General features: G+C 40.4%; 1 protein-coding gene across 1 annotated transcript in view; it reads right to left on the bottom strand.

Annotated features, from left to right (window-relative positions):
- The window catches only part of mettl14 (methyltransferase 14, N6-adenosine-methyltransferase non-catalytic subunit), a 78,836-nt gene that overhangs the window by 12,516 nt on the left and 42,147 nt on the right, over positions 1-24,173 (bottom strand). The window contains exons 5-8 of the mRNA XM_076272429.1: positions 18,343-18,430; positions 3,802-3,892; positions 1,735-1,876; positions 1,008-1,100 (exon numbers count right to left, since the gene is read on the bottom strand). Of these exons, the coding sequence (XP_076128544.1) occupies positions 1,008-1,100; positions 1,735-1,876; positions 3,802-3,892; positions 18,343-18,430 (414 nt within the window). The remainder of the gene's footprint in view (positions 1-1,007; positions 1,101-1,734; positions 1,877-3,801; positions 3,893-18,342; positions 18,431-24,173) is intronic.

The raw sequence follows: 24,173 nt of genomic DNA, 5'->3' as shown, positions 1-24,173 counted from the left end.
TTTAGTTCAGGTCGGATTAATTACGGCTGGCCCTGGGTGCCTGTAGTCTTTTCTGACAGTCCGTTTCAAAAAGGAGCATCTAGACTTTGTGCCGTTCGCTATCGCATAATTTATCACTTGTCTACTATGTAAGAGATAGAGTCCGCCGAGGTGTCCCATTATTCACAATTAATGAACGAGGCGGAGGCAAATAACTCCCCGAGTTTGTAGGCTAACTAGTAAACAGCATATCACTAACGTGCATCAATCGAGAATTAGCTAGGAAGTGGGTGCTTTACTTATTGATCCGGATCAAAGAGACAATAGCTTACAAAGTGGTGTTTTTGCAACTTCAGTGTAGTGGATTGTGATTCATTGCAACCTCAGCAATGTAAGGTACCTTACCTTCGAAAAATAGCTCCGTACCACTGGAGCCCAGTCTACGATCTGCCTCAATTAGAAGCCTAAACTTTCTGTATTCAGTCTTCGATCCTGATTGGCTGCATTCATGCTTACTAACAAATCAGACGGTGTAGTGGGAGTGAGAGACTTTTTACAGACAAAGTAGCGCGTTTCAATCTTTATCTATTTCAATATCGGCTTATGGGTGGAAAAAATGGCCGATACTGATTATTATAAAAATGCTAAATATCGGCCGATAATTGGTCGACCCCTATCAGATGTAGCTACAGTTCAGCCTGTTGTCGCAAGTTTTGGGCAAGGTCCATAGGCTACAACAAAGTGTTTCGGGAGTGAAACTTTGAATTTGGCGAGACACTTTGTGTCGCCTCGGTCTACGTGAAAGGGTGTTCCGCGATTCCCTGGTACATAAAATCGCGGGGATTTTTGCAGTGTGAAAGGGCCTAATGCATGACCCATGACTCGCAATCAGATAATGCGGTAATTTCTTGATTTCCAACTGCGGTTAAGAAAACTTCCATACCATCCACGCCCTAGAGCTGATACTAAAATGTTACCAGCAGAGATGGAAGATGGGATACAAGAGTTGTAATTAATGTGGGACTTACCATTCTGCCCAGGTCCAAGCCTTCTCCTGAACCACACCATAGAAAAACAAATGACCTGAGAGCAGATATCTCTTCAATTTCCAGCTTCATAATCTGAAAGAGTTTAAATGCACCACAATTAACTGTTACAGTAATGCACATACAGCTAGGAAAGACCTTGAAAGGAATCTAGTTTTAAAGGTGCCCTGCCACAAAAAACTGTTTTTACTTGTATTTTTTGAAATATGTTAGGTCCATATGTTATGTTGTGAAAGTGAAAATGAACTGCTACCTCCTCTATCAGCTCTAGCCACTGAAAAGAAATAAGCGGAGAAATCAGGCCAATTACAAGAACTGGTCAGTGTGACGTGGAATTGACTGAGCTCATTACTATTCATGGGCTCGCCCAGTTGAGACCACAACCACAGAATTTGTTTAGCTCAGTGACAGTTTTTGCATGCAAGGATGGCTGAATGTTAACGGGCTGCTATACATGAATAGAACTTCAACACATGTTGCCCAAGAACCCAGAGTTGAGGATAAAATGGCAGCTTAGCTCGTTGAATATTAATGAGAACTGGCTCAAATCAAGCCTTCCTGCATGCTTTCTATATCATGCTAGAATGGCTTGAAACAAGGTAACCAAGGCAATTTCCCACAAAAAATGTTAGACTCCATGGTAGAACTTCAGACATTACCACAAAGTAATGAAATACGTGTGACAGGGCACCTTTATGCAGTAACTTACATCATCCCAAGTCCAAAAGCGTTCACTAGCGATGATGCCTGACTCCCTGTAGTACTCCTCTAGGGGTGGCTCCAGGAGGATCACATCAAACTTGCACTTCAAATCTCTAAGGTCAAAAACATCCAGATCTGCCTGCAAATACCTATCACGCATAAAGCAAATGTTGGTTAAAGACCAGAAATATCAAGTAAGTTACATAACTTGTGTTTCTGTTTCTTGTTTACTTACCAGATAATTTTATCCAAAGTAACATAAAATACCAAAACGCCTAAAATGATATTTAATTCAAGGTCAATGTAACCACACTTGTGTATGCTCATATCAGATGAGTAACATTTAGTGTGTTTAAATATATATATATTATATATATATACAGCGGAGAAAATAAGTATTGAACACGTCAACATTTTTTCCAGTAAGTATACTTCCAGAGAGGCTATTCGCATGAAATTTTCTACAGACATTAGTATTAACTTAGGTAATCCACACATATTAAAAAATCCAAACATTAATGTCCCTAAGTAGAGTTATGAGTAAAAAAGTGGAATGGCACAGGGAAAAAGTATTGAACACACTAAGAAAAAACTGTACACAAAGGCAAGGAATGGCAAGGAACGAGCTGAAATCTATACATAGTTAGAGAGTAATTATCCCTCCTATCTGTGCAAATTAATGTAAGCTGGGTTAGTACATATTGATGAGCTATAAAAAGGTTTTTCGTTACCAAGTTGTCACACAAGAAACATGTCATGATGGGTAAAAGCAAAGAGCTCTTCCAAGACCTTTGCAACATTATTGTTGCAAAACATATCAATGGAACTGGTTACAGATGCATTTCAAAACTTCAGAATCATCCAGTAAGCAGTATTGGAGCCATTATCTGCAAGTGGAAGGAACATCACTGCATCATCAATCGGCCATGCACAGGATCTCCTCACAAGATTTCTGACCAGGAAGTCAGAAGGATAGTCAGAAGTGTAGCCTAAGAGCCAAGGACCACTCCAGAAAGACTTGGAGGCAGCAGGTTCAGTTGTTACAGAGAAAATCATAGGTAATGCACTCCACCGCCATGGCCTCTATGCACGCTCACCCCACATGACTCTATTACTGAAGAAAAAGATATCGAAGCTCATTGAAAGTTTGCTACACAACATTTGGACAAGCCTATGAAATACTAAGAGAATGTATTCTGGTCAAGTGAGAGCAAAATTTAACTCTTTGGATGTCATACTACACACCATATTTGGAGGAGAAATGGCACTGTGCATCACCCTAAAAATACCATACCAACAGTGAAGTTTGGAGGTGGAGGCATCACGGTGTGGGGCTGTTTTTCATCTCATGGTACTGGCAGACTTCATACAGTTGAAGAAATGATGAATGGAGCCATTTTTTCTGGGAGAATCTTGCCATCCACCAGAACAATGAGGATGAGACATGGCTAGACCTTCCAGCAGGACAATGATCCAAAGCATTCAGCAAAGGAAACTCTTAATTGGTTTCAGAGAAAGGAAATTCAGGCCCTGACTTAAATCCAATTGAACAGTTTTGGAAGTTACCTAAAGATCAGGATTTACAAGAGGGACCCCTGGAATCTTCAATATTAAAAGACTATCTGTTTAAAAGAATTTGCCAAAATCACACCTGAATACTGCGACTGATTAGTTTCGTCATAGAGGAAATGCCTTGAAGCTCTCATTACAAATAAAGGGTTTTCCACAAAGTATTTAAGAAATTTCAGTAGGCGTGTTCCATACTTTTTTCCTGTGGCATTCCACTTTTTTACTCATAACTCTACTTATGAACATTAATGTTTGGATTGTTTTTATATGTGTGGATTACCTAAGTTAATACTAATGTCTTGTGAAAATTTCATGCAAATAGCCTCACTGGAAGTATACTTACTGAAAAAAATGTTGACGTGATCAATATTTATTTTCCCCGCTGTATATATATATATATATATATATATATATATATATATATATATATATATATATGTATATGTATATATATATATATATATATATATATATATATATATATATATATATATATAGGACTTACATGGGTGGTGTATTAGTGGAGGCAATGAGTTCATCTTTAAGTCGGATCAGCTCTCGGAGTTTGGGATACTCTTCAAAGCGGTCTGCCAGACCTAGAAAGAAAAAAGAAAAATAAATAAATAAATATATAAATAAACAAACAAACAAACAAACAAACAAACAAACAAAAAGGATAATGTGACCATTTTCATGATGAAATTCAGTGGACATAATCAGAATCAGCTTTATTGCCCAGGTTTGCGTAAAGTTTACAAACAAGGAATTTGACTCTGGTTAATCTTTGATCTCAAAGTACAACACACATATAAGAATAAAAATAAAAAAAACATAAAAAGAGTAACAGAATAAAAACAGAACAGTGAGAATAGAATGAAGGGCAGTAGAATGTGGCTATGTATAAGAATAAATACAGTATGTGCATTTGCAAATAAATAAATAAATAGACACTGGGTGGTGTCAGTGTAGACTGAGGTTTAAGATTAAATAAAAAATATAGTGCAAGGCAGTTCAGTGCAATGATAATGAATTAATAACAATACTGTTACTGCAAGGCTGAAGTACACATGAGGTAGATGAGCAGAACAGTGTTGATTGACTTTTTTCAGTGTAAGGGTTTTGTTCCTGAGTGTTCAACAGAGGGACTGCTTGGGGGAAGAAGCCGTCTTTGTGTCGGCTGGTTTTGGCAGACAGTGCCTTGTATCATCTACCAGAGGGAAGGAGGTTGAACAGTTTGTGACCTGGGGCCTCATGTACAAAGACTTGCGTGGATTTCATACTAAAACATTGCGTACGTGCAATCCTGAAAAGTAGCGTACGCACAAAAAAAATCTGATGTATGAAACTGTGCGTACACCGCATTCCACGCAGCCTTTCTTTGTACATCCCAATTAATGTGAAATTAAGCATACATGCACGAGCATTACACTCCACCCTCACTCCTCCCTCAATCACACTCATTTTAATATGCTAACTAGAAGGCCACTCGAGAGCACAGACCTCCGCGAAGACAAAATGGCCTATCCCGCAATATTAATAACAATGAAAACTCATTTGTGGATCCATTCATATTCGAACCTGCTCCAAAGTTAAATAATTGAAATCATCAAATTAATAAAAAAAAGTTTATCTCCAGCGAATGCGAGGTAGAAGTGTTTATCCGACGAAATGGCAAGAATAATTACGTCTTTATCATCTGTAATTAATAACAAAAAAAACAGTAGTGGCAGAGTGTAGCAGTGGCTAGCTATAGGGTCAGAGACCGTGGCAGAATTATTGGTCAGTCTGCAAGTAGGTGACAGGGTTCGCATAACTGGGTTTAATGCATTTGAACCATCACAACACAACTGCGTTAAAAAAACATTAAATCAATCGTCCAAGTAGGCTACCACGCATCGCGCACTCGAGGTGAAATAAACGAAGTTGATCCAGGCCACATCGCCACAACATTACGATTTCTAGATCATATCCCTATATTTGCACACAAGTGTGACAACAATAATCCCAATGCTTACTCTAGGAAAGTCAAAGTATCATATGCAGTCAATCACCCTAAGGCAGGGGTGTCCAAACTTTTTGACTCAAGGGCCAAATTGGGTTTTGAAAATTGGCCGGCGGGCCACACAACAAAAAAATAATGTGTGTGTGTGTATATATATATATATATATATATATTTATATTGTTTTGTATAATTTAAATGACAAAGTAATTCTGTTGTAGAAAATGAATTTTCTAATTGTATTCTAATTGAATTTGTAAATGGTGCACTGTCACTTTTAAGACTCTTTTGCTAGCTCCACTAGCCTATGGCTAATGCTGTATGTAATGATGTAACAAGGTGTTTTGACATTGACATGGTAAATGCTCTCTAAGAAGAGTGTAAAGCAGTTTGCAGTAGCCTAAAGTTAATCACAACGTTGTCTATGCTGGAATAGCGAGCGGCCTATGATAACCCAATTAATTAAATGCACGGCAGACCTGATTAAAGTGCGTGGCGGGCCGGATCTATGATAAACTAATAAATGCTCGGCGGGCCGGATTAAAGTGCGTGGCGGGCCGCAGTTTAAGTGTCGCCAACTGACGATACACATTGGAAATGTGCGAACGCCAGACATGAAGTTTGCGTGGAGGACCGCACATTCTCACGTTCAAGTCTTCGTACATCCGGACGTGAGCGTGAGAAGTGGCGTACACAGCATTTTTGTGCGTACGCAGGCTTTGTACATGAGGCCCCAGGATGTGAGGGATGTGTAGAGATTTTGCTGTCCTTTTCCTGACCCTGGACCAGTATAGGTCCTGGATGGAGGGAAGGTCAGCTCCAACTATCCTCTCTGCAGCCCTAATTGTCCGATTGTCCGTTGTAGTCTGGCCCTGTCCCGTTTGATGGCTGACCCAAACCAGACAGTGATGGAGGTGCAGATGACAGACTGAATGATGGCTGAGTAGAAAGTGGTCAGCAGCTCCTTAGGCAGATTAAACTTCCTTAGCTATCTCAGGAAGTATAATCTCTGCTGGGCATTTTTCTGGATAGTGTCAATGTGGAGAGACCATGTTAGGTCCTGTGAAATGCTTGATCCCAGGAACCTAAAGGAATCCACATTGGACACTGTGTCGTTCCGAATTGTGAGGAGGGGTGGGGGTGGTGGGGGGGTACTTCTAAAGTCTATTCCAGGATGAATGACTCCATTATTTGCACATTGCCATCTCAGGGTTTCCGTTGTCTGGTAATTACCGGACATTGGCCGGAAAAAAAATGAAATGTCCGACAAAATTAAATCTCTCCGGGCAAATTGTCCGATTGAAATTGGCTAATAATCCCGACCCCTAACGCAATCTGAATTTGAGAATAAGCCTTAATATGTAAGCCTATATTATACGTCCTCTGGCTATGTTTTTAAATGAACAGGCTCTACCGTTTGAAAAGTAAGCTAAACAACACACATAGCCTATGCTGCATTTCAAATAGGTGAGGCGGTTCAAACATGGCCAGGCCCAGGCAGACTAGCCTTAAAGGAGAATTCCGGTGTGATATTGACCTAAAGTGTGTTGAAACATGATACCGAGTGTGAACGTATGTCTCATAGCCCATCTCGGCTTGTCCCCTGCACTCCAAAATCTGGCGCTAGTTAGCCGATGCTACCAACAGCTTTTTCAATGGTGGTGCTTCGGCATCGGGCTAGCCATGCAAATAAAATCACTGTTTTACACCATTTTCGAGGCTCAATATATCTCCACACTTCATTGGTAGACTTCCGAGGGCCCTGACATTTAAAACGAGAGATGGAGAACTTTGAAAAAGCACTGGTAGTTTACTTACGAGACGATTTATGCAGACAGTATCTTCACGAAGTTTAGCGTTTGCAGCCATCTTGAATTTAGTCACGATAAGTCGAGCGACAAGTAAGAATGAACAGGTATGATAAGGGATCAGATTCCAAAAATAATTCAGTGGAAATGCATGGATTCCAGTTTAATCCATGCATTTCCACTGAATTATTTTTTATTTTTATTTGCATGGCTAGCCCGATGCCGAAGCACCACCATTGAAAAAGCTGTTGGTAGCATTGGCTAACTAGCGCCAGATTTTGGAGTGCAGGGGACAAGCCGAGATGGGCTATGAGACATACGTTCACACTCGGTATCATGTTTCAACACACTTTAGGTCAATATCACACCGGAATTCTCCTTTAAAGGTTTTTTCAGAGGCCAGACACGATGGATGATGATAAATTGGTAACGTCTGAAGCCTCAGATGTCCGGTCAACTCCACCACCACCAGATAAAAAGCAGAAGTGTCGGGCGTATCTGTCGGAATCAGTGACATTGGAAGTGGAGTTGCGGGGGGTGCGGCTGCTCCAAGACACTGTCATTCTCCGTGTACACTGGACATGCAAAGTGTTCTTTACCCAAAGCATACAGTAGGCCTATGGTTCTCTGTCTATGATCTGCAGGGTTAGGGCCTCCTCGACGAGGCGATTACTGGTCCGCGGATCATTTCTGGCACAATTAAACGGTATCATTGAACCGCGGCTGAAAGAAAAAGAAACTAAACATTTCCCAGAATAGGAAACATTTCTTAATTTATTGTTATCAAATAAAGAGGTATAGCATTAGGGGATAGTCGTGTGAGCGCTCATTCTTGTGTGTGCGCATCTGTGTAAGTTAAACAGTCACCACTGGAGATAACGTGGGTAGCAGCAACAAACAACATAGCCTTTTTAAAACAACAAACGAAGCGGACGAAGATACTGGCTAGATCTTGTTAGGCAGGTTTAAGTTAGGCTAATGAACATGTTGCAGTCTATAGCCTGATTATGTCATTCTTTAAGCTACATAGCCTGTCTCCAGTTTTCCTCAATTTGACTAATTAAGAAGGGATAATAGGATATTTGACCGGCATATCATCAAAATGTCCGGAAAACGAAACCTCTGCCGGTCACTTTGACCGGCACCATTTTTTTCTAGCGGAAATTCTGTGCCATCTCTAATATGAAATTCTTTCTAGAATCATTTCTTTACTAGGGTTGGGTATCGAAAACATATACAACAGTTAGGCCTGATTGAACTATTTATTAAAATTTAATTGGACGAGGCATTCTTGAGAGGCAATATCTAAGAACATCCCCTCTCTTCCATTTTCCACCAATGCAATTCTGGTACTGGTTCAGAATCAGTTACAAATCTCTGGAGACACCTCCATCGTCCCTTTAATCTCCCAAAAGATCTCTACAACTGAGTGTGCACTGAACAGTCTGTCATTTTAGGCATGTTGTTCAGGTGACAGTGTGCCAGTGTCAGAGAAGGGCTTCATCAGCCAGTTCAGCAAGCCAGGTCACCGATCAGGTAATGTCCAACACTGAAACCAGAGCTGGTCACTTTGTTTTGCCCTAGTAATTCCCCTTTATTTAGGACCTCACACAAATGTGACTGCCTTATAGTGGGGCTGTTAAGCTCTTAAGATAAGGACGATCTTGCTTTTTATGAAAGAAGCATGAAACTTTCAGGGTTTGTTCTTGCTGACCTAAGCTTTAATTTAAGATCTGGAGGCATTCTCAGTTTGACCTCTGAGGTCAGATAGAGGTCACTGACCTCTGTAATATGTTGTGACACTACAGGTGAATGGGGTAAAAAAATTAAATAATATATATCACCATGAAACTTTCTCAGTTGATTACTCATGTTAAGCTAAGAAAAAAATGTAATGAAAGTTTTTTATATTTTAATGTTTAAATATGCAAATTAGGCCTTCTCATTAAAAATGCGCTAATTTGCATATATTTTAAAAAAACAAAATCAGATTGTCTGATAAAGCCAGGCTCAAAATATTTTTTTTCATTTTCATTTTGTTGTCATATGAGATGGGAAAAGAATTACTGAGGGGTTTATGGACATCTACTTCTATTATCCTGTAATTCACCTGTACCTCTGTGATATGAAATTTCTAGGCCCAAAATTAGAAATGGGTGTATCTTAGGATCTAAATGTGATACCGATATAAACTAAATATGTTTTATCATGTTTCTGGGCATGAGGAACTCATCTATAGCATTGATAGCACTCTAAGAGGTCAACATCATTAAGTGCAGTGAAGATCACTGACAAAACATCTACTTCTGTTATCCTCCATATACAGTTAAGAACAAAATTATTCATACCCCTGGCAAATATTGAATACACTGCCACATGCCAAAAGGTTGTAAGACAATGTGGTAGAAACATGGAATAAAAAAAAATCGATTTGATATTTTTTAACATTTTTATGAATAATGGCAAGTCCAAAATTATTCATAGCCTTTTTAAATAATCAATGGAAACACTGATTATTTACAACTCTCAAAATGGTTCTTATAATATTGATTATTTGCCATCACTCTGGCCTTGTGCTCACTTTTTTGACGGATTATTTCCTCCAGAATCTCAGTGTAGCCTCTTGCTTTAGTGTTACCGTTTACTTTGAGAAGTTCACCAGGTTCCATTGTCTGAAAAACACCCAAAACTAATACATTCTATAGCTATTCTCCACATTGTGGATGGTGTTTTGGTGGTTGAAATTTTCACTCCATCTAAAAATGGATCACTTGGTCATCTTGGATGCTGATCATGGATCACACTTCTCCAAACATGCACAACTCAGCTAAACCTTTACAGTATAAGGGCACACCTGAACAAAGAATTTAGCTTTCGTTGGAATTCTTTTTGACCCAGGGACATGGCCTAAGATTGGCATAAAAAAGAAGCATTAAATTCCAATGACACCATGTCCATTTCAATTGTGGGGGTTAGAAAAGTATTCTTTTGGGATATTTTTCAACCAGGGGGACCTGGTGACCTTCTCAAAGTAAACGGTAACACTAAAGCAAGAGGCTACACTGTAGTGCTGGGCGGTATACCGGTTCACACCGTATACCGGTGTATATTTTTGTTATGATATGAATTTTTAATATACCGCCATACCGGTGTATTTGATTACACAACGTTTGGAACGATGTGCCGCGCAACAGTGTTTCAGACGGGACTTTTTTCACACACACGCATGGTGCGACTGCGAGGCATGGTGAGGGTAAACACAAAACACCTTAAGTTTTTCCCCTGAAGTATGACCCTTAAGGCTTAATTTCTCCTTAGGTAAGGGGTTTATTTAAGGGTGTTGCACAGAATACCTTAAATTGTTTCTTTAGTTAAGGAAAAACGTTAAGGGATACTGCATTGAAGGGGATTTACCGTCACAAAAATTCTATTGAGATTGTTCAACAGCTGTACTGTAACTAGCTGGCTAGTAGGTGATGTCGTTAGTTAGCAAACCACCGAACACAGTGAAGTTTAATGAACTTATCATTCGTCTCACCTTAAGAATCCGCTGAAATTATCCAGGTAGCAAGTAGTGCTGGGCGGTATGACCAAAAATGTATATCACGGTATTTTTCAAAATTCTTACGGTTTCACGGTATATGACGGTATTTTTTTGTCCATTCATACTCAGATGTTCACAGCATTTTCTACAGGTTGAGAGAGGAATTGCTGCAGTACATTGACTAAGGATGGTCTATTTTACTGTCATGATGTAGAATAACTCCACACTAGTGGTAATGCAGTTTTGCATGGCCCCAGAAAATGATGCTGTTTACAAAGAGCCACTTATGATTCTAATGCATCAGAATGCAAAGACAATTGCAGTCAAAATACAGAACTTTCACTGTGCAAATTTCACAAACATCTTGTATAAAACCAATACAAAAAGTAGTGCAACTTGCAATAATTATACTTTTTTGAAAATTATACAATTTAAAATTAGCCTGGCGGGCCATCCTATATCATTGAAATATATAGTCTGGAATCGAATCATTCACCTGCTTAATCCAAGGGGCGGGCAGAGAATTGTCTTTCAAACTGCCTAGGCATGCAATAGGCCAGCGCTACGACCATATCCGTATCCGGTCGACAAAAAGGAATGACTTAAGTGCATTGTGTTGTTCTACTTTCAAAGAAAAGCACAAGTCCAACTCCTCCAAAGTTGACGCCAACGCCGATTCAAACAACCGCTCTTCGTTCGCCATAGCCACCTTCCTTGTTGTTCACCGTCGCAGGATGTCGTTATCCTGTTAAGCCCGCCTTAAGACTCTCTAACGAAATAGAGCGCTGTGATTGGAGAACATCCACGGTGTTAAGCCAATAGAAATTCCTACGGTTCGATACTAGACGTACAGGCTGAGCAAATTAATTTGCCCCCGCTAGGGTGCGTCTAGATTTCTAGGCTAATTTAAAATAAAACCTCTCTGCTAATATGCTTACTCTGACAAATAGGCCTATCAGAAACATGCCTTATTGTCATTGTGTGGTTTGCATGACGTTAGTGGTAGGCTAACGTTAACTTCATGTGGATGTGGATGTCTTGTTAGCCTGCCATGAGCTTCGGTTCGGTTTCGCTAGGCAAAACATTAACAAAAAAGTTCGTTTTGGTGCACTGATGACAGTCAGGATCATTTCTAACTAGCCAGCTAGTATTGCTCAGTTCATGTCTATAACATGCTTTGTACATGCCACACATGTAAAGCATCATTTTCTGGGGCCATGCAAAACTGCATTACCCCTTGTGTGGAGTTATTCTACATCATGACAGTAAAATAGACCATCCTTAGTCAATGCACTGCAGCAATTCCTCTCTCAACCTGTAGAAAATGCTGTGAACATCTGATTATGCATGAAAAAAAAATACCGTCATATACCGTGAAACCGTAAGAATTTTTAAAAATACTGTGATATACATTTTTGGTCATACCGCCCAGCACTACTACACTGAGATTCTGGAGGAAAAGATCAGGCAGTGTGCCAAGAGACCTGCCCCAATAGGCATCATTGGACCATTACCAAACATACAGCCAAACAAGGCAAGAAATGGTAACAGAGAACAACGTCAACATTTTAGAGTGGCCCAGCCAGAGTCCAGACCTAAATCAGTCAAAAAAGTTAGCACAAGGCCAAAGTGATGGCAAATAATCGTTCCTGCCTCAAAACCCAGATTGCTGCTAAAAAGGTGCAGTCTACAATCATTGTGGAGACATGGAGAGGCTTGGTAGGTATTATAAGAACCATTTTGAGAGCTTTGATGGTAAATAAAGATGTTTCCATTGATTATTTAACCTTCTAACACTGTTCTGGTCAAAAATGACCGATTTACACATTCCCTGTACCATAAATATGGCATTTTTCATCAAATTGCCTCAAGACCTTATGATATCCTTCACAAAAGGCATTTGAACACATGACATTTATTGTGACTAATTTCTTTGAATTTTGAGGGATTTATTCAACTTGGTCACACTTTTTTTGTTTACGGAAATGAATGCGAAAGAGTATAATTTTCATCAAGGAGATGAAAAGGGCCAGTCACATTACACACGGCATGCGCTATGAAATACATTATAGTCAATGGCTTGCGCGTGCAAGAACTGGTCTGCCGCTGCGCTGAGCAAAGCGCAGCACAAGCGGCATTTTAACGCTTTGCCGCCCTTGTGCGCGCCACGGTCAAGTTCAATCAGGTTGTACCGCGGCGCGCTGTACATGTAAGTCATTGGTATTTTGCGCTGAGCCCAGCGGCAATCACAACAAAAATCTTTGAGACGTCACTTCAACCAAGAGCAACCTAGCGGCGAGCGCAGCGAATACCGTGTACAATGTGATAGCCCCTTAAGACATCTCCATACATGCACTCCTACAAATAAGAGCAATTAAAACTGTACGGTCAAATTTGACCGCGAACAGTAAATTAAGGGGGTAGCAACGAACAGTGTTTAAAGGTTAAAAAGGGTATGAATAATTTTGGACATGCCATTTTTCATAAAAATGTTAAAAAAGATAAAAACTTTTTTTATATAAAAAAAATGTTGATTCCATGTTTCTACCACATTGTCTTACAACCTTTTGGCATATGGCAGTGTCCTTTTCAGTCAGAACAAACATATTGGTGAAGAGAAAATCAACATTACATCAATATTTGCCAGGGGTATGAATAATTTTGTTGTTAACTGTATAGGCTATAGCAGGGTATTCGTTTGTGAAAATATTTCTGTTTACAACAATGATAAAAACAGCAGGGGAAGGGTGACATGAACACTTCGAGCAAACAGGTGGCCAGTCAGAGATTCGAAAACAAAGGAGAGACCAACATGTCACAATGCAAAAACGCCAGTTTCCCTATTTACATGCAACTGCGAAACTGGAGTTTTCCAAATTGTTTTTGTGGTTTTCGTGTAAATGAGAGGCCAAACCAAGTTGAAAGTCTGCGTTTTCCCTTCGTGTAAACGGGATCTGTATTACTTACAAGCTGCTTTGAGGCAACACATCAAAAGAGCAATGCACCAGGCTAACATATGGAACCTTGCCTTGGTTCCTAGCCCACAGTTACCAAGTCCTTCAGAATGGATTGATACAGATGCAGCCACGTTGGACAATACTCCCTGAGGCATCACAGGCATGCTATGAGCTTGTGCACTGTGGTTGTAAAAAGGGTTGTACCGGGCACTGTAAATGCAAAAAGGCAGCATTAATGTGCACAGCACTCTGCACATGTGCTGGTGACTGCAGTGACTAAAGCTGTTTTGTAGGCCTTTTTCTTACCCCCAAAAGCTAAGGGCTCTACAACAACTTTCACTGTACTATTTTAGAATTCTGATATGTTACCTGTTCAGTGTTACATTGGGGATTTGTGATAGGAGTTCAAGTTGTGAGTTTCTGATAGCTCAAGTTCAAGTAGGGCTACATTTTTGTCATGTCCATATTTATATGGAATTGTTTGGTGAAATTATACATTTTGTACTTGGATTTGCCCAATCATTGGATCTTTTGACAGTGGTCTTCACTGCACTTAATGATGTTGACCTCTTAGAGTGCTATCAATGCTATAGATGAGTTCCTCATGCCCAGAAACATGGAAAAACATATTTAGTTTACATTTCTATCACATTTAGATCCTAATATATAGGGCTGGGCGATAAAACGATATCGATATGTATCGCAATAGACATGTAATCGATATCAATAAAAAATGTGTTTGATAGAACATTCGATAATTAAAAGCAACACACACCTCCCACCTTACGTTGTCCATAGATAAATAGGCTAAATATATCTTGCATTGTAGCTAGTATGTGCAACTCTACCAGAGTAGACGATAGAAGTAGGCCTACCTCAACACAGACTCTCAATGAGTCCTTGCCCCGTGCGCTCTCTCTCTCTCTCTCTCTCTCTCCCTCCCTCTCTCTCTCCCTCCCTCTCCCTCTCCCCCTCTCCCTCCTCAGCATGCGCATGTAATCCACACATTCACAATCGTGCAAGACGACTGAATTGCTATTAAATCCGGTTAGCATCATTAGCACGCTGCACGAATTTGTTCAAAACTGTTGCATTCAAATTGACTGCTAAATTCTAATCAACTCAATCCCGATGCAAATGGAAAAGTATCTTATCGACCGATATGAAATACTTATATCGTGATACAGTTTTCAGCCATATCGCCCAGCCCTACTAAGATACACCCATTTCTAATTTCGGGCCTAGACATTTCATATCACAGTGGTACAGCTGAGTTACAGGATAATAGAAGTAGAAGTCCATAAACCCCTCAGTAATTATTTTCCCATCTCATATGACAACAAAATGAAAAAGATATTTTGAGCCTGGCTTTATCAGACAATCTGATTTTGTTTTTCAAAATGTATGCAAATTAGCACATTTTTAATGAGATAAGGCCTAATTTGCATATTTAAACATTAAAATATAAAAAAACTTTCAATACATTTTTTTCTTAGCTTAACATGAGTAATCAACTGAGAAAGTTTCATGGTGATATATATTATTTAATTTTTTTACCCCATTCACCTGTAATGTCACAACATATTACAGAGGTCAGTGACCTCTATCTGACCTCAGAGGTCAAACTGAGAATGCCTCCATATCTTAAATTAAAGCGTAGGTAATCAAGAACAAACCCTGAAAGTTTCATGCTTCTTTCATAAAAAGCAAGATCGTTGAGCTTAACAGCCCCACTATTAGTATTCTTGCATCGTGCACACTACGTGGATAGCACACGCATGTATTCCACAATAGACCTTTACCATCCCCAACTGCTTGCAATACAATGGAATGCCATCCTTTCCTATTAAAGTAGTCACAAGGATACTCTTCAGGTGCAATGATCGGGATGTGGCTTCCATCAATTACACCAGTGTTTCTTAACTGGTGGGTCGGGACCCAAAAGTGGGTTGCAGAACCATTCTGGGTGGGTCGCAGAGCTTGTGGTTAAAGAAAAAAAAAAACTATATCACCCATTTAAAATGCTACCTTATCAGATCTAATATTGGACCTTTATTTTAATAGACTTTATTTGTATAGTCATTGCCATTGATATAGACAATGTTTATGTGACAAGTCATGTCGGACATCATTAGCCTAGGCTACGACACTGAATATTTAAAGTAGGATATGGATTCACTTAAATTGAGACAAAATGGGACAGAAATCCCAGTTCACTGAATTGCTGGCACATGAGAGAAAATTCACTTGTGCAATGAAAATAAAGTTGAATATACTCTAATCTAAAAACTAGAAATATGAACTAAACTGATACCCGTTGAAAAGTCAAACTGCATGGAAACAAAACACACAACAACCAAATAACATATAATAATATGCTGATAGCTTTTGCTCTTCTCAAACACAATGTAGCCAGGTGCGACATGACCTTTCATCAATCCACTTGCAGTAGGCCTAAATCCCAAACACAATTGATAAACTGTGACAAACTACCCAATTTGTGATTGTTTTTAGAGATTTTAGAAATGTTATACCGATGCTACAGATTTTGTGGCTGGTGCTGCAAATATTTTAACCTCTGTAGCACCAGTGCTACATGCAAAATAAGTTAACATATAGCCCTGTGGATTGCTGCAATAAATGTGTGATCTAGAATCATTGTGGAGACATGGAATGTCTGGGTAGCCATCATGAGAACCATTTTGAGTGCTGTTATGACAAAAAAAATGTTTCCATGGATTATCAAAAAAGGGTATGAATAACTTTGGACATGTCATTTTTCATAAAAATGTTAAAAAGGATGAAAACACTTCCTTTTTGATTCCATGTTTCTACCACATTGTCTTACAACCTTTTGGCATGTGGCTGTGTCATTTTCACAGGGTTCCCCCAGGTCGTGGAATTTCTGGAATATCATGACATTTTAATTAAGTCTATTCCAGACATGGAAAGTTAGGGAATCTTATCATTTTGGGGGCAAAGTCAGGGAATATCAGGGACTTTTTTTTAGCAGTTTAAAATTTACTTGCCAAAATACATTAATACGAATATCTTAGCATTTGCGTTTATCAGGTTCCTAGATTTTTTCCATTACTGCTTGCTTGAGTGGCTTCAATGCCTATTTATTCATTTCCTGCTTTATTTTCCGTTTTTTAAAAAAGTAAATGATTCTAGAACGCTATGCAGCTGCTTTGAAAATTGTGGTCTGTATATTGTACCATTCATTATATTTTTTTTGTCAGGGGAAAGTCATGGAATGTAACATTTGACCAACTTTGTTCTAACAGAAGCAAAATACAATACTGTCAGTAAAGGGGTGACCTTAATATTCCAGAAAGGAAGCCTTGAGTATTGGACAAGAAAATCAGTCCATGCTAGGCAAACTCAGATTTATCGGACCTGTTTGCATCTGAGGTGTACCTCTATTTGCTGCATAGATTACTTCAGCAATACTTCCTTCAGGCTAATGAGATAACGTGAGTGTTCACTGACTTGACAAACTCTAACTATAATGATTCCATCTGTAATTCAGAGATAACCTATTTGCCATGTTGTAAGGATTGTTTCACAGAATAGCATCTCTGGTAATTCTCAGGATTTTTCAGATTCTGCAATGTTTGACAGACATACCAACAAAGAGGCGGGCTTTGCTTAGTAATGCAAAAGATATCGTTAAATATATCGGTAAAAGAAGCACACATTGGGTTTCTCGGCTCTACTGTAGCTACTCACCCACTTACACAGCACAGTGCAGGACCAGAGACAGAGGGGTTAAGTGGAGTTATGGGAGCACTGAATCATCATCACGGGTCAAAATGCAAGATGTTTGGATGATTATCATGCCTGACATCAACAATAAACACTCCCTGTATGCAGTTTGCTTGGATAAAATGATTCAGCGTATATTGCAACATGCCAACAAACACGGGTATGCAGTGGCTATTCAAAATTGCGTAAGAATTATGTGCAATGAACTGACACTTCGAATAACTCAGGCTACTTTGGACTTGAGACTTTGAAAAAAAAACAACGACAATTGTGACTGATAATATTCAGTATTCAATATTGAATGTTTAGCTGGAATGATGTATGTTTAAAGCAGGCATACCTGCGGTCATGTAATTGGGCTATGGGTTTTCTACAGGAATGGCATGTTTGAATAGCCTGGTCCTACCAGACTCTGGTACATTTCATAATGTAGAGAGTCTGGCCACTTTCCATTGCCAAGCGTTAACTTCCTTGAAGGCGAGTACTCTGTTGAAGTTTAAAACTATTGGATCTGCCCAGAGCCACTCTGGATCTGCCATAACCAATCGCTAACGTTTGGTCGTGACGTATGTCTGGCTCAAACTAGCTCACAACCTCAACGTCATCGTTCTCAGCCACTCCCTCTGTTCGCTGATTGGACCTGCAGATTTTTGCAGGAGAAAACCCACGAATATACCGCAGACCCAGACGACGTACTGAAGGGAAAATTGAGCAGAAGTACGTAGGAGAGCGGAGCCAGGCTAATGTTTGAACAGGCACTGCACTAGTTTAAGCAAATCCAATTGAAAATGCATTTGGAACACCATATTAGTAGCCTGGAAAATACATTTGATAGTAATTAAATGACTAAAACAGCTCCTAATAAAATAAAATACTTAAAATGGATCTTGAAAAAACAATTAAGGACAAAATGCCAAACAAACCCCAACACTTACTGCTGAAATACTGAATAAAATACCCTGTGCTTACCAACATCTCTGATGAAGTTCTGTGGACGATACCCTGTGTCCACAAAATGCTGGCAATAATCATTATGAGGATTTAGGCTTTGTGTTCCCTAGAACAATGTAAAGAGAGCACAGTGAATTCATAATTTTAACCTTTATTGTAATTATCAAGGACAAATGGACTGAGCACTATTCAGTGATTCCAACATCCCTGTGACTATGGAGCTACACAAATTTGCTCTTTGCAGACTGAGTGGAACATAAAATTTATTTTATATTTGTAGCACAAAAAGGTTTATGGTGTGGCTATGGTACAGGCCAGAAATCAAAGGGAATATAGAAATCTAATAAGGGAAAATAGCCCTTTCAAATTGTATACAACATAAAAAGTTAAAATGCAACACTTTTAAACATTTGTTCAAAATTCAAAACCAAAAACACCAAAATAAAACTAGAAATGCAATTCCAAAGAATAACCTGTGCATGAAAATGCAAAAAATCACATGCAAAATATAATATACGGTTAAAGGAATACTTCACCGATTTGCATTAAGCTTTGCATCATTAGAAACCGGTAGTATTTTGGAATGATTGTGCTTACCGCCCTCATTTCCCCTGAGAAGAGAGATATCTGTATTTCTTGGCTGGAAAAAAAATCCCCCAATGGTGCAAAAATCATCATTTTGCGTCATCTGAGGATTTTTTAGCCAGAGGCTGGAGACTACATTGCTAGTTCTGCATGTTTTCAATCCGGCCATAGGGGATGGGACTTCACTCCTAGAATGTACAAATACTGTCTGCCATCTTTCTTTGAAGCTATGCTAACAGGCAAGGCTCTTGCTGTGCGGAAAAAGCTGAGAAGTAACGACGATGGCAGAGGGTAGCAATCACTCTCACATGAAATAGTCTCATTCCACTCACTCCAGACTTTAGGAAATTGCCTGTGTGTTCCTGTTTGCCTGCATGTGTATGTGTGTTTATGTGTTTCTGCCAGGGATGGAATTTAAAAATGTTGTCCACCTGCCACTGTGGCTGTTGGATTCCAAAAATCTACCAGCCACTCAACATTTTTACCACCCACTACAGATACATGAAAATGTGATATGATCATAGTAGCCAAAATGGTCACTGTTACGCTATTCAGGGCAGGTTGAACAGTGTTTGCGCTGCTGCGCTACTTTGTTGCGTTACTCCTGCTGTTCCTTGTGTCCCCCTACAGGCCATCTTGCGTCCCGCCAAGCGCTGATTGTGGGTTGGGCAACGTCTATAAGGACGCCCTGTTTGACGTCTGGGCGGGCTCTGACATTCGCTTCCCGTCCGATCCCGTCGGCAGACGCAGGGCAGCTTCGTGGTGCCTCGCTGGCACGTCACGTTCTTTGTTTAGCTTTTTGTGTAGATTTAGTTATTTTGTTGTCCAAGCACGTTCCCCATATGGGATTGATCTTTGTTGTCTTTAGTTAATTCATATTTAGAGCAGGTGGTATTCGGTGATGGGGTTTCACGTTATTTAGTTTAGGTTTAGTTCAGCACAGCAATAAGCGGACCCGGAAGACTCACAACAACACCATGTCTTTTGTTTCTGGTCGGGAGTCAGGCAAGATCTATATTTCCCCGCAGATATGTGTGGTCAGGGTTTCCTTTCTATTCTGTTTTAGTTGCTTTAGTACCACCATGCTCCGTTTATGTCAAACCACAATCCTTTATTAAATTAAGTTGTTATACACCGTCACCGCTTCTCTATGGCCTTTGTATGTTATGTTGCACCATTTCATATAATTTGATGGGCTCGTAACATATAAATGGGGGCTCGCTTAGCCGGGTTTTGAACCATATTTGTGGCCTAATTTGTTGGCCTTTCTAAATAAGTCCGATTTTCCCTTTGTGAAAATCTTTTTCCGTGGTGGTCGCACTGCGCGCTGTTGGTGCGCATCAGCTTGTCGTGATCGCCCTTTGTCTTGTGCCGTAGATTTTCGGTGACTTGTTTTTCTAGTGCATTTTTCGTCTTTTTGCCCGTTTAGAGAATTTTGTGTGTTACCCGCAATGTTTGATTTAGACGCGTTTATTCTCGCTCCTACACAGGAGATTTTGTTAACTGTAACGCGTGATGACCTTGTTAGAGTCGCTGGCCACTATAAACTTGAGGTGAGTGGTAGCCCTTCCAAGGCTGAGCTTCAGGATAAGCTTATTGAAGAATTGCGAGAACTGGGAGTGTTTGAGAAAGTATCTCCTGATATATCTACGTCGCCTGGTAAAAACCCTCCTACTGACCCTTCACCTTCACCTAGTAAAGCTGCACTGGAATTAAAACGTTTACAGTTAAGAGAAAAGGAAATTGAATGGGAACGCGAAAAAACTAAATTGGAGGCTGATAGACAGACAATACGAGAACGAGAAAAAAGAGAGCACGAATTGAGATTAAAAGACCTTGAGTTTGCGCAGGCATTGCGTATTAAAGAACTCGAGTTGAAGGCCCGTGAGGCTGGTGTTCCATTCAGGCCAGATCAATTTGACATAACTCGAAACATTCGCCTTGTTCCACCTTTCAGTGAGAGCGAAGTTGATAAGTTCTTTGCACATTTCGAGCGCGTAGCGACGACATTTAAATGGCCCAAAGAAATTTGGACCATGACGCTACAATGTGTGTTCACGGGAAAAGCGCAGGAAGCTTATTCCTCATTAACTCTAGAGGACGCAGCAGATTACGAAAAAGTCAAACATGCTGTTTTACGCATCTATGCTCTTGTGCCAGAGGCTTATCGACAAAAGTTTCGCACTTATCACAAACCTGAACCTCTCACATATGTAGAGTATGTTAGAGAAAAGGAAATGTTATTTGATCGCTGGCTTAGTTCTCAAGAAGTGACAACTTTCCAATCTCTTCGTGACTTGATTATTCTTGAAGACTTTAAAAACGGTCTTCCTCAAACAGTCGCTACCCATGTTAGTGAGCATAAAAATCTGACTCCTGGTCATGCAGCCGTGCTTGCTGACGAATATGTGCTCACACATAAGCGTGTCCCTTCTAACTCTAAGTTTCCACAAAACGTTTCCAGTCATCCAAATGTGCCTAAGATGTTTAGAGAAACCATGCCCGTGTCTGCCCGCTCTCCAGATAGGCATCTGCCGCTATCTAATGCTACAGTTCCGACCTGCGCCTACTGTAAGAAACGTGGGCATGTTCTGGCCGAGTGTTATTCTCTAAAGCGTAAAAATAAGGCAGCGAATCAACCAGCTTCCTATAGATCAGAGGTGGGTTTGTGTGTTTCAAACTTGCCCATGAGTAGAGAAGACACCAATACTGACAATCACGGTTTTGCGCCTTTTATAATGGATGGCTTTGTCTCTTTGCCCGGTGAGCCTAGTGAGCGCGTTCCGATAAAAATTCTGCGTGATACTGGTGCCTCACAGAGCTTTATTTTGCAAGATGTGTTGCCTTTCAGTGATAAGACTTTTACTGGTGATAGTATTCTTGTACGTGGATTCGAAATGGGTTATGTTAACGTCCCTCTGCATGAGATTTCTCTTATGTCTGACTTAGTTACTGGCAATGTTACCATGGGCATAAGCCCCTCCTTGCCTATTGAAAACGTAGCGGTGCTACTTGGTAACGATTTGTGTGGTGGAAAAGTCTTGCCTGGCCCCATTGTGTCTCATGCATTCCCCAAAACATGTACTGATGACCTGTCATTTAAATTCCCCGAGGTTTTCACCTCTAGCGTTGTTACTCGCGCTATGGCGAAAAACGAAAACGAGACTGCAATTGAGGATCAACTTGATCTTAGTGATACGTTTATTGCTCGACCTTCACTCTCTAGCGATAGTGATTTACTTTTGAATTCTGTTTCACTGTCGTTTCCTTCTGATGTTCCTAATTTATCTATGAGTCGCGAGCAGCTTATTAAGGAACAGAAAATTGACCCGTCTCTGTCTTCTCTCTTTTCAGAAGCTATTTCTGAAGAAGACATTGAGCATTCGCCGCACGGCTATTTTATAAGAGATGGTGTCTTAATGCGCAAGTGGAGGCCTCTTACGGCCTCAGCGCAAGATGAGTGGAGAGTCCTCTTTCAAATTGTTGTCCCAGTCTCTTTTCGTGATAAAGTTTTGAGTTTAGCTCATGACCATCACTTCGCGGGTCATCTCGGTGTAAATAAGACCACTGACAGAATTTTACGCCATTTTTTTTGGCCAGGTATTAAAAGAGATGTCGTGAGATATTGCCGAACATGTCATTTATGTCAGGTCACTGGTAAACCTAACCAGGTGATTCCACCTGCGCCTTTACAGCCGATTCCAGTTACGTCTGAGCCCTTTGAACACGTAATATTAGACTGTGTTGGACAATTGCCTAAAACAAAGTCTGGGAATCAATGGTTACTTACCATAATGTGTAGCTTGACTCGTTTTCCAGTGGCAATTCCGCTCCGTAAAATTACAGCTCCTGTCATCATCAAGGCCCTGATGGGTTTCTTCTCTCTATTTGGCCTTCCGAAAACCGTTCAGACAGACCGTGGTACCAATTTCATGTCCCGAGTGTTTGCACAAGCTATGCGCCAGCTCGCGGTCCACCATGTTACATCCAGCCCATATCATCCGCAATCTCAAGGTGCACTGGAGAGGTTCCATCAAACTTTGAAAAATATGCTAAAGTGTTTCTGTCTCGAGTTCCAGCGTGATTGGGATGAAGGTGTGCCGCTTGCTCTTTTTGCCGTGCGCGAGGTTGTGCAGGAGAGTTTGGGTTTTAGCCCGTCAGAACTTGTTTTCGGGCACACGGTTCGTGGGCCTTTAAAGCTGCTAAAAGAGTCGTGGCTCGCTGAGCCGAAAGAGTGTCTCAGCTTGTCTGATTACGTGTCCAACATGCGTTGTAGGCTCAGTCGTGCATGTCAGCTGGCTAAAGAAAATTTAGGTGTCTCTCAGAAGAGAATGAAGCAGAGATTTGATCAGAAGGCTGTTTCCCGAAGTTTCAGTCCTGGTGATAAAGTTCTGGTGTTGATTCCTGTGATGGGCTCTGCTTTGCAGGCTCGTTATAGCGGACCTTATAGTGTTGAACGGCGAGTGAATGATCTGAATTATGTCATCTCCACTCCAGATCGAAGGAGAAAGACCACACTATGTCATATTAACCGTTTGAAGTTGTATTGTGATCGAGAAGAAGGTTCAGCTCCTGAACTTAAGTCTCCGTGCACTTCAACCATCATAAATAATGACGCTTGCGCAACGAAAGTGGCGCTGTCCAAAACGTGTGGTGCTGAAGTTGTTTCGTCGCTGGTGGTTACGGCCCAAGCTGAAAATGCGTTTCCGTTGGTACAACAGGGTGCTGTGGCGAGTGCTTTGTTGGAAGATGATGGCCGTACTCCATCAGTTGAGGTTATTGAAGGGAGAATGAAGAATTCTGAGCTTCTTAATGACTTAAATTCTTTCTTGTCTAGTTTATCCACATTAGAACGTAATGATTTAATCTCCTTGATTAAACAGCATGAGGATTTGTTTCCTGATGTTCCTCGTCGCACAACGGTAATTGAACATGACATTGATGTGGGTTCCACACGCCCAATCAAACAGCATCCTTATCGCACAAATCCACACAAAAGGATGTTGTTTCAGAATGAGGTAAACTTCATGCTGAAAAATGGCATTGCAGAACCTAGTAATAGCCCATGGAGTTCGCCTTGTTTACTAGTTCCGAAGAGTGATGGTTCCATGCGTTTTTGCACAGATTTTAGAAGGGTGAATGCCGTTACGAAGCCTGACAGCTACCCATTACCGCGCATTGACGACTGTGTTGACCGCCTGGGCTCAGCTGTATTTGTCAGTAAAATCGACCTGTTGAAGGGTTACTGGCAAATTCCGCTGGCA

This window comes from Alosa pseudoharengus, unplaced genomic scaffold (genome assembly GCF_046254945.1).
Source record: "Alosa pseudoharengus isolate Yale_2024_CS ecotype anadromous, Long Island Sound unplaced genomic scaffold, YU_APseudo_1.1 YU_APseudo_1.1_scf_7, whole genome shotgun sequence".
In the NCBI taxonomy this organism is placed as follows: Eukaryota; Metazoa; Chordata; class Actinopteri; order Clupeiformes; family Clupeidae; genus Alosa; species Alosa pseudoharengus.
The sequence above is the reverse complement of the archived record's forward strand: the minus strand, read 5'-3'. Positions and strand labels throughout refer to the sequence as shown.